This window comes from Stomoxys calcitrans, chromosome 3 (assembly GCF_963082655.1).
Source record: "Stomoxys calcitrans chromosome 3, idStoCalc2.1, whole genome shotgun sequence".
Lineage (NCBI taxonomy): Eukaryota > Metazoa > Arthropoda > Insecta > Diptera > Muscidae > Stomoxys > Stomoxys calcitrans.
Window position 1 is genome coordinate 137442912 of NC_081554.1, and position 14471 is coordinate 137457382.

The window sequence follows — 14471 nt, forward strand, 5'->3', positions numbered from 1 at the left end:
AATGAAGCTTATAAATGCGCAATATCGGTTTAGATTTCGATGTAGATCCCATATAGTGTTTTTTACTTGAGTTTTAGACTACTAGAAACTGAAAATTGTATCCGGTTTCTAACAGTTGTACCAAGTATGGTCAAAATCGGGGTTTAACATATATTATTAAAGCATATAAATCGAATGAAAATATTGACATCTTGGGCCCCTGCAAGCCGCTACTGTTATCGGATGAAATTTCGCGCGTAGTGTTTTTTATATCTTACAATGACAATATTACGAGTAAAATGCACCAATCCTTTGGTGGTGAAAACAAAACTTAATCTATATATATATATATATATATATATATATATATATATATATATATATATATATATATGTAATCAATTCTTAAAAGACTTTATTTGAACCCGATATTCTCATGGGGACTTTGGAAGAGGATTGGCACACAGGGTGTTGATTGGTGGGTTAAAATATTAGTGTATACCCCCAGAAACCTGGTCTCGAAAAGTGTGTATCAATTGCACCCAGTGACTTGAAAATATATATAAGATTCGTGTTCTATTTAAAATACCTTTTATTTGAGCCCCATATTGCAATGGTCAGACTATCAACACTTTTTGAGTCCCATATTTTCCCGTCCACTTTTGATTTTCGGCACTACTTGTGGATGGGTTTGGGCCGGGGCCCTCTAGGTATTTGGACCCAATTTTTAATACCATATTCGAATTTAATTCCCAAATACCTTTCATTAGAGTTTCATATTGTCCCAATCGGTATATATGTCCTGGTGGGGGATTTTGGGGGTGGAGAGGCCCCTCAGACACCAAGGAATAAATGTTTATGTAATATTTATACTCTAATTTTAAATATCTTTCACTTGATATCCCTATTGCCCAAAGCGATACAAGTACTCTGTTGGGTGGTGTTTAAGGGGGTGGGGGACCCGCCCGACACTTAGTGTGACATTTTTATGCCATGTCTCCGTCTGTCCGTCCATATGTTGTAATCACGATGCAGCCTCCAAAAATTGAGATATCGAGCTGAAATTTAGCACATATATGTCTTTTTGCCGCACGCGGATTAACTGATTGAACGGACCAAATCAGAACATATTTCGATATAGCTGCCATATCGACCGATCTGACGGTAAAGGGTCTGAAACACATAACTACATTTATTACTCGACTTCGCTGAGTTTTGAATCAGTGAGTTGTTTTAACCCTCCCGACATCAGACTCAAATATGGTTCAGATCGGACTTTATTTCGATATAGGTGCCATATAGACTGATCTACCGATTTAGGGTATGAAATCCATAGAAGCTCAATTTATTACCCGATTTCACTGAAATTTAAAACCGTGAGTTGTATTGAGACTCCCGATATCCGAACCAAATATGTTTCAGATCCGACATTATTTCGATATAGTTGCCATATAGACCGATCTGCCTACTAAAGGTCTGAAACCCATAAAAGCTGCATGTGTTACCCGAAGTCGCTGAAATTTGAAATAGTGAGTTGTTTTAAGCCTCCCGACATCTAACTCAAATAAAGTTCTGATCGGACTATAATTATCTATAGCTGCCACATAGACCGATCTTCCAATTTTGGGTCTTAATCCCATAACAGCCGGATTTATTGTCTGATTTCGCAGAAACTGTGACTTGTATAATAGTTCTCGGAACCTGAATCAGACCAGCCACTACATATAATTAACTTTGGATATGGTAGTGGAGTTATAATAAATCTTAAGTATGATCCAAATTGGTTTATAACCTTATATAACTCCCACATATATCGATTTTAATTTTTGTGCCTCTAGAGGAGGCAATTTTTATCCGATATGGCAGAAATTTTGAAAGCGTTATTTTATAAGGACTTCTCGCAGCCATTACAAGTACGATCAATCAGTCCATTACATCATATAACATCTCCTAAATAAACCAATCTCCTTCTTCAATTGCAACCAATGGTGGAGGGTATATAAGTATCAACGTATAAGTTTCAACTTGTTTTCTTTCATATGTTTACTTTTTCCAAAAGCCCCTCCTATGAATGGGCAATTCTAAATTTTGATACGCTTTTGCATAAGAAGCCAAAAAATATAGAAAAGAAGTAAGAAGTGCTAAGTTCGGCCGAGCGGAATCTTGGTAACCCACCACCAAGTATTCCGATGCACAAATGGACTTCGTTGATCGAAATATGTATACTGTTGTTGTATTTTATCTTAGTCTTATCCAGTGCAAGTCAGATGTTCTACATAGCATTGCAGTGCAGTCTTGCCCTGGGTAGCTATCGATGTAATGTGATAACAGATAATATTAGGTTAGGCTAGGTTGAAAAGAGGGTGCGGATATTAATCCGCCTCATGCGACTATTGACATAGTAATTGGTTTGTTGTGTGCTCTTATTTTTAGAAAGTAACCTCGAAACTGAAATTTAAGTTAGGAATGCCGTGCTACTTAACAAAAAAAATATTGTGAACCGATTAACCGCTATTTGCACTATATAGTACTGAACTAAAACACAGCATTTATATACCAAACTCATGCAAATTCCGCCAGAAATTTTAGCTTCTAAAGGCTGTAAAAGACATATCGTTAAATCGGTTTATAGGGGAGCTATATCGGTTTACAGACCGACTTAAACCGCACATGACACGGTCGTAACAGAACAGTATGTGTAAAAATTTTGCCAAATCGGGCATATATTGCGGCTTCTTGGGATTTAAGATTTCAAATAGAGAGGGAGCTATATCTGACTATGAACTGATTTGGAGTCCACTAGTTACGACTATAAATATAATCAAACTTTACGAACAAAATTTCAGCCAAATTGGACAAAACTTAGGTCTTCTAGGGGATCAACAAGTAGAATTTGGGGATCGATATATATCGAGGCTCTATGTATTTATGGTCCTATCTGGTCGGGATTTGGTGTGGGTATTGCAGAGTATAAAAGTACTTTTCGTAGGAAATTTCAGCCTAATCGCACAAAACTAAGGGATTCTAAGTCAAATCCGGGGATAAGTTTATATAGGGCACAATTAGTTTATGGAGCGATTCGGATCATACTTGGCGCGGATGTTGAAAGTCGGAACAGAATTCTATGTCTTGTCTTGCTCAAGACCTTAGAAAATAAGCTCTCGACGGCAAAGACCCGCCGCTCCCTTGAGCATGATGGCAAATAATTGGAGAGAGAAACAAGCTTGGGGAGTTTCCCCCTCTTAAGCGTCCCATCTTGACCCTTTCCCGCCCAACTCACCGCTCGGAAGTTTTTTGAAAAAATTCAATTTCTCTGGCGCACTCTCCATCTCTCCATCAACGGGTACTAATTATATCATTTCAGTTATAACTCATCAAAATACTAATGTGAGACCCCTCAAAGTATATAAGTATTTTATTGATCGCCTTGACATTCTAAGTAGAATTGCCATGATCTTCCATCTACCTAATTGAGTACAGCCACCTCAAAGAACGATTCCCCGATTTCAATTCTTGAGCCTCTATATGGCTCAATTATTATTCGATTTGGTTGAAATGTTAAATATGGTTGTTTTTTGTAATGTTTTCAAAAATCCATGCTAAGAATAATCCAAATTGGTCTATCAACTGATGCAACTTCCATATTAACTCAATTTGCATTTTTCAGCTTCTAGAAGGCGCAATTATTTTCCGATTTTTACGCGGTTATGTTATATTTACAGTCTTGATCAGAACGGTAAATAACTTAATATTGCTCAAAATATATTCAAGGAGCTTGTTAGATGCGATCCATGGAGGGTAAGATTCAGTCCGGAGGAACTGAACACGCTGTTACTTGTAAAAATAAATGTTAGTATGCTGAAAAAAAAAAACAGTAAGGAAAGGCAAAAGTCGGGCTGTGCCGACTTTATAATACCCTACACCTACCCTATAAACACAAAAGGGGGGGGGGGGGCTACATCTAATTCTGAAACAAATTTGATGTATCGAGATAGATTATTAAAATTCCTGCATAAAATTTCGAGCAAAGCAAATATGTTCATAATGTAATAAGTACGGTTGACAAATGACAACAAATTATCCAAAATCTGACGAACAAATACATGGGAGCTATATCTAAATCTGAACCGATTTCCTAGGAGTGAAAATCGGGCGATATATATATATATATACATCTGAGCAGATTTCTAATTTCTATGAAATTCACGAATAATATCGAGAGTCATAATAAATCCTTCCTGCTGAATTTCGAGAGAATCGGTTGACAAATGACCATTTTATTGCTGTTTTACTCCAAGTTTGACGAAAATATATATGGGGGCTATATCCAAATCTGAACAGATTTTTATCAAATTCACCAGTAATATTGAGAGTCACAAGAAAATCCTTTCCAACAAATTTCAAGAAAATCGGTCAACATATGACCATTTTACTGCTGTATTACTGGAAATCGGACGAAAATATATATGGAAGCTATATCCAAAGCTTTGTCTCGTAGGCCGAAAAACATGCCCATACAAAATTTGAAGACGATCGGATGAAAATTGCGACCTGAAGTTTGTACACAAATTAACATGGACAGACAGACGGACATAGTTAAATCGAATCAGAAAGTGATTCTGAGTCGATCGGTATACTTATCAATGGGTCTATCTCTCTTCCTTTTGGGTGTTACAAACTAATTCACTAAGTGATAATACCCTGTACCACAGTAGTGGTGTAGGGTATAATGGTGTTGCCTCTCTCAAATTTTCTGTCGTGGGTCTTTTCACAACAAATCTTTTATGGACGTAGCTTTGAATTATGGGAAAGTAAGAACTTCGTCTAAGTTAGAACATGCTTACATGACTCTGGATGGTCTTGGGCCCTCATAGTAAGGCCTTTTATACCTGTGGATATCACCGTTGGGTTGAAATATATGATGCAATCAGTCACCCACACCATCATACACTTATCGTGTTGTATACTCAAGTACACACATGTACATGAACATACCATTTCCTAAGGAAATATTCGAGTATGGAAACGGATGTATGTAGAAACGCACTCCACTTGAGTTATTAACCTTTTGCGGACTCTGTTTGTGGAGTTCCAATCAGGAAAACATAAAGCGACTGACCAAGCCTAGAACATCTGTGGTCGTGGCTTTACCTATTATACTTAAAACTTTAAAGTATAATTACAAAAAGGGGAATTTTTTAAGAGCTATAGAAAGTTTTTCAAAAAAAAAAAAAAAAAATAGAAAAATGCATGAAGTTTTTATTTGAAACGATAGTACGAAATTTCATGCAAATGTTGACCGTGATTGCGCTTCAAATGATCCATCCGATTAGACCAATTTTGGCATACTCTTTAAAACATTTCGGCGCCAATTGAAGCGGACTTGTTTGTAAAGACATGAGCTTTAACATAGCCCCACAAAAAAAGTCTACAGGCATTAAATCACACGATCTAGGCGGCCAATAGACCGGTCCCAAATGTGAAATAAAATGTTCAACAAAATCGCATCTCAATCAATTCATTGTTACTTGTGATGTGTGGCATGTTGCACCGTCTTGTTGAAACCACATATTATGCAAGTCAAGCTCTTGCATTTGCTTGCAGTTGCGATTCCCATCATCTTTGAAGAAGTACGGTCCAATGATGCAAATTGCAAATTTTGTCCATGAACATTCCACTAAGGAACAGGAGCAAACTTCTCACATATCAATGAGTGCAGTCCGATTCAAGTTCTAAGCTCAATGATAAGGGGTCTCCTTTATACAGCCGAGTCCGAACGGCGTGCCGCAGTGCGAAACATCTTTGGGCAGAAGCTTTACATGGCATAGTACCTCACAAATGTTGCCAGCATTAGGAGGGGAAGACCACCGCGGAAAATTTTTTCTAATGGTCTCGCCAGGATTCCAACTCTGGCGTTCAGCGTCATAGGCGGACATGCTAACCTTTGCGCTACGGTGGGCTCCAATAATGCCACCAGCCAATAAACCGCACTAAACTGTATTTTTTTTCTGGGTGCATACATAGCTTTTATTTACCCACACGTTATTACTGTATACACAACGTTTTTATTATACCCACAGTCATGTCTAGGCTAGTATACCCCCAACTAGCCTAGATATTCCGTTTGTAACATTTAGAAATATTGATCTAAAACCCTGCTAAATTCTAAATGTCCCATGAATATTCTATTAAGGAACATATAATCTGAAACCCTATAAAGTATATATATTCTTCAAGATCAAGATGATCGACTTTCTGAGACGATCTAATCACGATCAACGACCTACATCAATAAGCGTAAAGCTTATTGATGTAGGTCGTTGACGATTGCAAATGGGCCACATCCGTACAGATTTGGATATTAACCCTCATAAAAACTGATCTCCCGATTGACTTCTTGGTCCAAACCGGTCTATAACCTGAAATAGCTCCAATCTCTCGAATAATGTCTCCGATTTGGCTAAAATTTTGTACATAGTGTTTTGTTACTACTTCCAACAATCTTTCGTAGCACGGAACAAATCGGTGTATAAACCGATATAGCTCCCATATAAGCCTTTCTGAAAGCCGCAATTGTTATCAGATTTGGCTGAATGTTTGCGTGCTGTTTTATGTTATGACTTCCAATGACATCAATGGTAAATATGTATTACGAAATCGGTCTATAACCTGCTTTAACACCCATATAAGCCGATCTGCCGATTATTCGACCCCTAGAAGTTTACATTTGCGCTTGATTTGGCAGAAATTTTTGTATGCAAAGTATACATATGCCCATCAAACAAGTATCTACTTGTTTAATTGTTCGATGTAACCCAGTGGATCAATTTTTTTATTTGTAATATTATTCCCAAATTTTTTATTTGTAATATTATTCCCAAATTTTCCACTCCTGTCCAATTTAGTTCTGTTAACTTAAATTCAATTAGTCCCTAATGGGTCAATAGACGTTCGTTTTAAAACTTACTCCAAGTGTGTGAAAACAAGCACTTGGATCTCATGTTGCCCCATCCCGTCACCACATCTTTGAGCATTTGCTGTTTAAAGTACCTGTACATATTTACCTGCCAATACAACCTGGAAAAGACATGGTTGACTCTGGGTTCCCACCTCGTTTGATGCCCAACATGATAACGTGCCATAGTCCTGAAAAGGCAAATAAAAGTGAAGAAGTTGTCGCTATACAATAAAAAAGTATAAAGTTTCAAAATTCACGCGTGCTTGCACGCATGTAAGTCAAGCTAAACCTGTTCACAAAACTGTTGATTTTGAAAGTGGAGAGAAAAAGTTTGCCTAAAAACTTACCTGATCTGTAACAGGAGTGTACTTCAGAATACTACGACTACCATTCACACTGAAGCGTTCACTTCCCACATCTAACGTTTCACCAGAATTATTGAATTTCCATCGAAAAGTTCTGCAACAAAAGAAAGAAGAAAATAGTCAACATTTTGGGAATGAAATTCGCAACATAAAAATGAAAGAAATGTATACGGTTCAGTTTACAATACTCTTCAATTGAATAGAGCCTTAAAGTTTCATTTTCGTTTAATTTTTCTCTCAACTTTTTTCTTTAGATTTTTTTTGTGTAGGTTTGCCACTTGATGTTGGTTCTTGGCATTGCAATCATCTCATGTTGATGATGTTGCAAGTAAGGCCAAGGCAAAGAAACTCTCAAGAAATGCCAGGATGTTGTTGCTCTTGTACGAACATTCAATTGTGAAAGTTCAATTAAAAGAGTTATCCTTCCGCTACTCCAGCACCCACCAATCACACACAAACACCATCACCGACAACTGTATTCTCCGAGAGACAGGATATTTTTCTTAAGTTTTCAATTTTGTTTCAGCAAATGTGTGTGTATGTGTTTATGTGTTTGTTGTCTTTATAGCAGTGCTTGGGTATTTGTTTGCATTCACTTTTCTTTTCTTGACTTGGCTTGGCTTCGTTTCAATTCAGTTTGCTTTTATTCTATTTAAACAAAAAGGGTTTTCCTTTTGTGTGGGTTTTGGAAAATTAATTTGTGTGTTAAAGTGTCATGAGTTGAGCGAGTGAAGAGGAAAAATTCCAAAGTTTTGTCTTCAAGGAAATTCAATAATCGACAGTTTTCACAATGTACTTGAGTGTTGGTATGTGTTTGTATTGGTGCTGTCCTCCATATACTGCAAAAATGTTTCCTAAAATCCACAACAATTTCTTAAGTAAACTAAGTTTGATTGAGAAATAATTGGGAGTTTATTAGTGAATGAAACTTCTCGGGATGGTTTGGTCAATTTTGACAATGTGCTAATGGAGCTCTAAGGTTATGTTAAAGAGCTTGCTGAGGTATTCGATGATTATCAAATGTAAACATGTTTTTCTTTTGTCCACCGTAGGTTGGGGATATATAGACTCCGTCATTGCGTCTGAACCATCTCGAAATATCGATTTGCGACCCCATAAAACACATAAATTTTCTTGATCGTCTTAAAAATCACAAACGATCTAGCCATGTCCGTCTGTCTGTTAAAAACACGATGACTTTCGAAGAAGTAAAGCTAGCTGTTTGAAATGTTGCAAAAATACTTCTTAATAATATAGGTCGTTTATCATATAAATTCTTATTCGATTGGACTGGATGATCTCTTTTGCTATGAGCTTCAACAGATGTATTAAGTATGGTCCAAAATTTTATATAGCTCCCATAAAACTGATTTCCCGATATGACTTGTGTAAGAAAATTTTTCTTATGACCTCCAACATTTGAGTTTATTATAAGGATCGATTCCAAGGTTTTTAATCTGATATATTTAGCTCCCAGATAAACCGATCTTCTGAATTTAATTCTTTAGCCTCAATAGGGCGCATTTCTGTTCCGATTTGTCTGAAATTTTGCACGATGACTTCTCTATGACCTCCGAAATCCAAAATCGCTGCATAACATAATATTGCTCTCATATTAACTGATCTCTCGAATCTTTTGAAGTATTTAACCAGTAAGGAAAGGCAAAAAAAGTAATACACTATAAGTATCAATTGGAGCTTTATCTAATTCCGGGCCCATTTTGATGGGCAACAGAGGGAGGTTATCAGACGGTAAGAGTATTCGAGCAAATATGCTCAAATTGCATTAACTATGGTTCTATTATGACATGTTAACATATTACAAACTTTGTTTATTTACAAAGTCTTTATATTTCTCTCTATCATTTGTTATTTATCTTAATTCGTCGATCGAATATTTGCTTTCTGTTGCTAGTGTTCTTCTCCATGTTTTTTTTTTGCCTGCACCGGTTACGCTGCCCTCGGGGATTCCACTGAAGGACTGAGTGTGCAGTTTCGTCCTCGTTTTTTCTTAGTATGTGTCCATACTTTCGTTTGGTTATGTCAGCGCGTATTGCTTGTTGGCCAGTTATATGTCATTATCATTCGTTTAATATGGTTCGAGGCCACCATATTTTCAATGTCCAGAGAAGGCATTGGTTTACGAACACTTGTAGTTTATTGGTTATGGAGCTGGTGTTAAGCCAAGTTACAGATCCGCATATAATATCGATTTAATACACACATTAAATATTTTAATTTTTGTGCTTAGCTCCATAGATTCTGATGCCCACATATTTCCAAAAGATGCAAACGCTCCCTGTGCTTTTCTTATTCGGGTTTCTACATCTTCTGCCGTACCACCATTTGTTGCTAGGATGCTGCCGTGGTATTCGAAGCAATCCACGTTGTCAACCTCATCATTATAGATTTTAAACGGTTGTTTTTTTGCGTCAATTCTCGTTGTAATTGTTTTGCTCGTAGCCCTGCTTTTCAACAACCGCAATAAAAAGTACTGGCGTGAGGTTGCGTCCATGGCGCACTTCATTCCTTCATGCAGCACTCTCGATATAGTTTCGTCGTAGCTATTCTTGATTATCGAAACAATTTTTTGTGGAATTCTTTTCTATTTCTTTGTATGTTCCATTTAAGTCGTCGAAAGCCTTTTCATAATCTACGAATGCCAAATAAAGACAAGTATTATATTCTATTGATTACTTTATAATGATTCTGGTTGTGCATATATGATCTATACAGGATTTACCCGCTCTGAAACCGAACTGGTTCGTACGTAGCGTTTTTGTAGTGGGCCAGATATTTCATTTAATAGATCCTTGTTGAATATTTGCAAAACTGCTGGAAGTGGCGATATCCCTCTCCAGTTCGTACCCTTTTTGGGAAATTTTACAATAATTGACTCCTTCCAGACTTGTGCAATAGTTTCCTCACCCAAATTTGCTTAAACAGGGGGAGGTACTTGTCTGCCATATTGTCACGGCAAACCTTTATACATTCTCCCGGTATACCATGGGCCGCCCGTTTTACGGTTCTTCAAGGTATCAATTGCGGATTTGATTTCTTCGTGGGATGGATTTTCAGTTGGAATGAAGCCATTCGTTGGATGCATCGTTAATATTTGAAGCTGCTCCTGAGGATTATGAATAATGTTCATAGTTTTCTCGAAATGATTTCTCCAAACCTTTATTTGGTCGTTCTTCGCTGTTATAGGGCATCCTGTTTCATCTTTTACTGGTGTGCTGGTGCTGCATAAATTTTTATTGTTGGCTTGTCGTATGATTTTGTAGAGGTATCTGCTATTTCCTCTGTTTGCAGCTGCTTGCGATTAATTTCCGAGTTTTACGAAGTATCATTTCTTGTCGCTCCTTATTTGCTTTCTTATTTTCTTGCTTATGTGTTTGTATTTGTTTCTGAGTTCTTCTGCTCGCGATGTATTTTGTTCGTTGAGCATTTTCTGTTTGATAACTTTCCGCTTTTCTATAATATCCCAGGACAGTTTTGAAAATATTAGTGATGCTGTTTTTAAATAATCTCCACATATATTCTAAAGATTCAATTGCTTCGATGTTTATACTACTCACTTAACTAGACTAGATATGTTTAATTTCGCTGTTCCTTAGTTTCTCGACGTCGAATGCCTTTGATTGTGAAGTGCGGTTATTTATCTTAGCAAATAATTTTAGTTCTATCTCTGCTATAATGAAATTATGGTCACTACCAATTTCTGCACCCCGCTTGTTTCGAACATCGCATAATATGTTAGACCATTTTTTTGAGACACAGATATGGTCAATTTGATTCTCGTAATTGCCTCCCGGGGACTTCCACGTAGTTTTGTGGTAACGTTTATGTAGGAATAGGGAGCCACCTATTGTATTTTAAGATCTATATTGAATCACAATTCTACCTTGGTACCTTGGTAAATATGCCGCTTAACTGGCTGTTAAAAGCTTCTTTAAGTATTACGAATACAGAAAGTGACGATACATATGTAACACATATATAGTGTGATAGCAATTTTAGCGATGCAAACAAATGTTCATTTTTATTACACCTTCTGGTGTGGTGTATACAAATTAAAATATGTATATATCTTTAGGTGTTAAGCTCATGTAAAATAAGTATATTTAATTTATTTGCTTATAGCAACTGCCATTATGAACAGCAGCTATTTCCCATCAGGAGAACTCATTACGATTTTTTTTTGTGTTCTTTAACCCATTAACAACGAATGGGTAGAAAAGTACCCAAGTATAGAGATGTCTTAGAGAAATTTTAGCTAGATTTAGAGGTAAAGAAGACGAATGAAACTTGTTAAAAAAAAGTCACATAAGGTCATGTATTAGCAGAAATTGGCTTGTCGAAAGTCGTATTTTTAATATCCAAAAAATCAAACAAAAAATGTTCTTAACATTTTTATACCCTCCACCATAGGATGGGGGTATACTAATTTCGTCATTCTGTTTGTAACTACCCGAAATATTCGTCTGAGACCCCATAAAGTTTATATAATCTTGATCGTTGCGACATTTTATGTCGATCTAGCCATGTCCGTCCATCTGTCCGTCCGTCTGTCTGTAGAAAGCACGCTAACTTCCGAAGGAGTAAAGCTAGCCCCTTGAAATTTTGCACAAATACTTCTTATTAGTGTAGGTCGGTTGGTATTGTAGATTGGCCATATCGGTCCATGTTTTGATATAGCTGTCATATAAACCGATCTTGGGTCTTGACTTCTTGAGCCTCTAGAGGGCGCAATGCTAATCCGATTGGAATAAAATTTTACACGACGCTTTTTGTTATGATATCCAACAACTATGCCAAGTGTGGTTCAAATCGGTTCATAACCTGATATAGCTGTCATACAAACGGATCTTGACTTCTTGGGCTTCTAGAGGGCGCAATTCCTATCCGATTTGGCTGAAATTGCAAGACGTATTTTATTCTTACTTTCAACAACTATGTCAAATAAGGTTCAAATCGGTTCATAACCTGATATTGCTGCAATATAAACCGATCTGGGATCTTGACTTCTTCAGCCTCCAGAGGTCGCAATTATTATCCGATTTTCCTGAAACGTTGAAATTTTATTATAGTCTGAATCGGTCTATTGCCCGATACAGCTCCCATATAAATCGATCTCTCTATTTTAATTCTTGAGCCCCCAAAGGGCGCAATTCTTATTCGAATTTGCTGACATTTTATACAGGTCTTCAACATATAATTTAATTGTGGTCCATATCCCTGATATCGCTCTAATAGCAGAGCAAATCTTTTCGTATATCCTGTTTTGCCTAAGAGGAGATGCCGGGAAAAGAACTCGACAAATGCGATCCATGGTGGAGGGTATATAAAATTCGGCCCGGCCGAACTTAGCACGCTTTTACTTGTTAGAATTAATATTTGTGAAAATCGTTGTAATGCCTTGTTGCATTTGATGGTTTCTATATTATGAAAATAAATTTATGGCGATAAGCCTACTACCGTTGACAGCAGGTGCGATTTTATATCAAAGCCATTAACGTCCACTTTTCTAAATGGGCATAAAATATACAGAAAATAATTTTTTTTATACCCTCCACCATAAGATGGGGGGTATACTAATTTCGTCATTCTGTTTGTAACTACTCGAAATATTCGTCTGAGACCCCATAAAGTATATATATTCTTGATCGTCGCGACATTTTATGTCGATCTAGCCATGTCCGTCCGTCTGTCCGTCCGTCCGTCTGTCTGTCGAAAGCACGCTAACTTCCGAAGGAGTAAAGCTAGCCCCTTGAAATTTTGCACAAATACTTCTTGTTAGTGTAGATCGGTTGGTATTGTAAATGGACCATATCGGTCTATGTTTTGATATAGCTGCCATATAAACCAATCTTGGGTCTTGACTTCTTGAGCCTCTAGAGTGCGCAATTCTTATCCGATTGGAATGACATTTTGCACGACGTGTTTTGCTATGATATCCAACAACTGTGCCAAGTATAGTTCAAATCGGTTCATAACCTGATATAGCTGCCATATAAACCGATCTTGGGTCTTGAATTCTTGAGCCTCTAGCGTGCGCAATTCTTATCCGATCAGAATGAAATTTTGCACGACGTGTTTTGTTATGATACCCAACAACGGTGCCAAGTATGGTTGAAATCGGTCCATAACCTGATATAGCTGTCATATAAACAGATATGGGGATTTGACTTCTTGAGCTTCTAGAGGGCGCAATTCCTATCCGATTTGGCTAAAATTTTGCATGACGTATTTTATTTTTACTTTCAACAACTGTGTCAAAAAAGGTTCAAATCGGTCCATAACCTGATATAGCTGCCATATAAACCGATCTGGGATCTTGACTTCTTGACCCCTAGAGGTCGCAATTATTATCCGATATGCCTAAAATTTTGTACGATGGATCCTCTCACGACCATCAACAAACGTGTTTATTATGGTCTGAATCGGTCTATAGCCCGATACAGATCGCATATAAATCGTTCTCTCTATTTTACTTCGTGAGCCCCAATGGGGCAATTCTTATACAAATTGGCTGAAATTTTACACAGGTCTCCAACATATAATTTAATTGTGGTCCGAACCGGACCATATCTTGATATCGTTTTAATAGCAGAGCAAGTCTTTTCTTATATCCTTTTTTGCCTAAGAAGAGATGCCGGGAAAAGAACTCGACAAATGCGATCCATGGTGGAGGGTATATAAGATTCGGCCCGGCCGAACTTAGCACGCTTTTACTTGTTTTGATATAAAAACATAGCTGCTTATTAAAAAAAGAACAATATATTTATACCCTCCACCATAGAATGGGGGTACACTAATTTCGCCGTTCTGTTTATAACACCTCGAAATATGCGCCTAAGACTCCATGAAGTATATATATTTTTGATCGTCGCGACATTTTAAGTCGAACTAGCCATGTCCGTCCGTCTGTCTGTCGAAAGCACGCTAACTTTCGAACGAGTAAAGCTAGGGATTTGAAATTTTGCACAAATACTTTTTATTAGTGTAGTCGGTTTGAGATTGTAAATGGGCCAAATCGATCTAAGTTTTGATATAGCTTCCATATAAACCAATCTTGGATCCTGAGCCATTAGAGGGCGCAATTTTTATCCGATTTGGGTGAAATTTGGCATGATGTTTGTTATGGCTTTCAACAATTGTGGTAAGTA

General features: G+C 37.2%; 1 protein-coding gene across 2 annotated transcripts in view; it reads right to left on the reverse strand.

The window, feature by feature from the left end:
• Positions 1 to 14471, reverse strand: part of LOC106090264 (neural cell adhesion molecule 1) — a 782082-nt gene that overhangs the window by 73876 nt on the left and 693735 nt on the right. For both annotated transcript variants that reach the window (XR_009397497.1, XM_059364284.1), the window contains exons 12-13: positions 7285 to 7396; positions 7044 to 7125 (exon numbers count right to left, since the gene is read on the reverse strand). Coding sequence is in view for 1 of the 2 variants with exons in the window: in XM_059364284.1 (XP_059220267.1) it covers positions 7044 to 7125; positions 7285 to 7396 (194 nt within the window). In the remaining variant the exon portion in view is untranslated. The remainder of the gene's footprint in view (positions 1 to 7043; positions 7126 to 7284; positions 7397 to 14471) is intronic.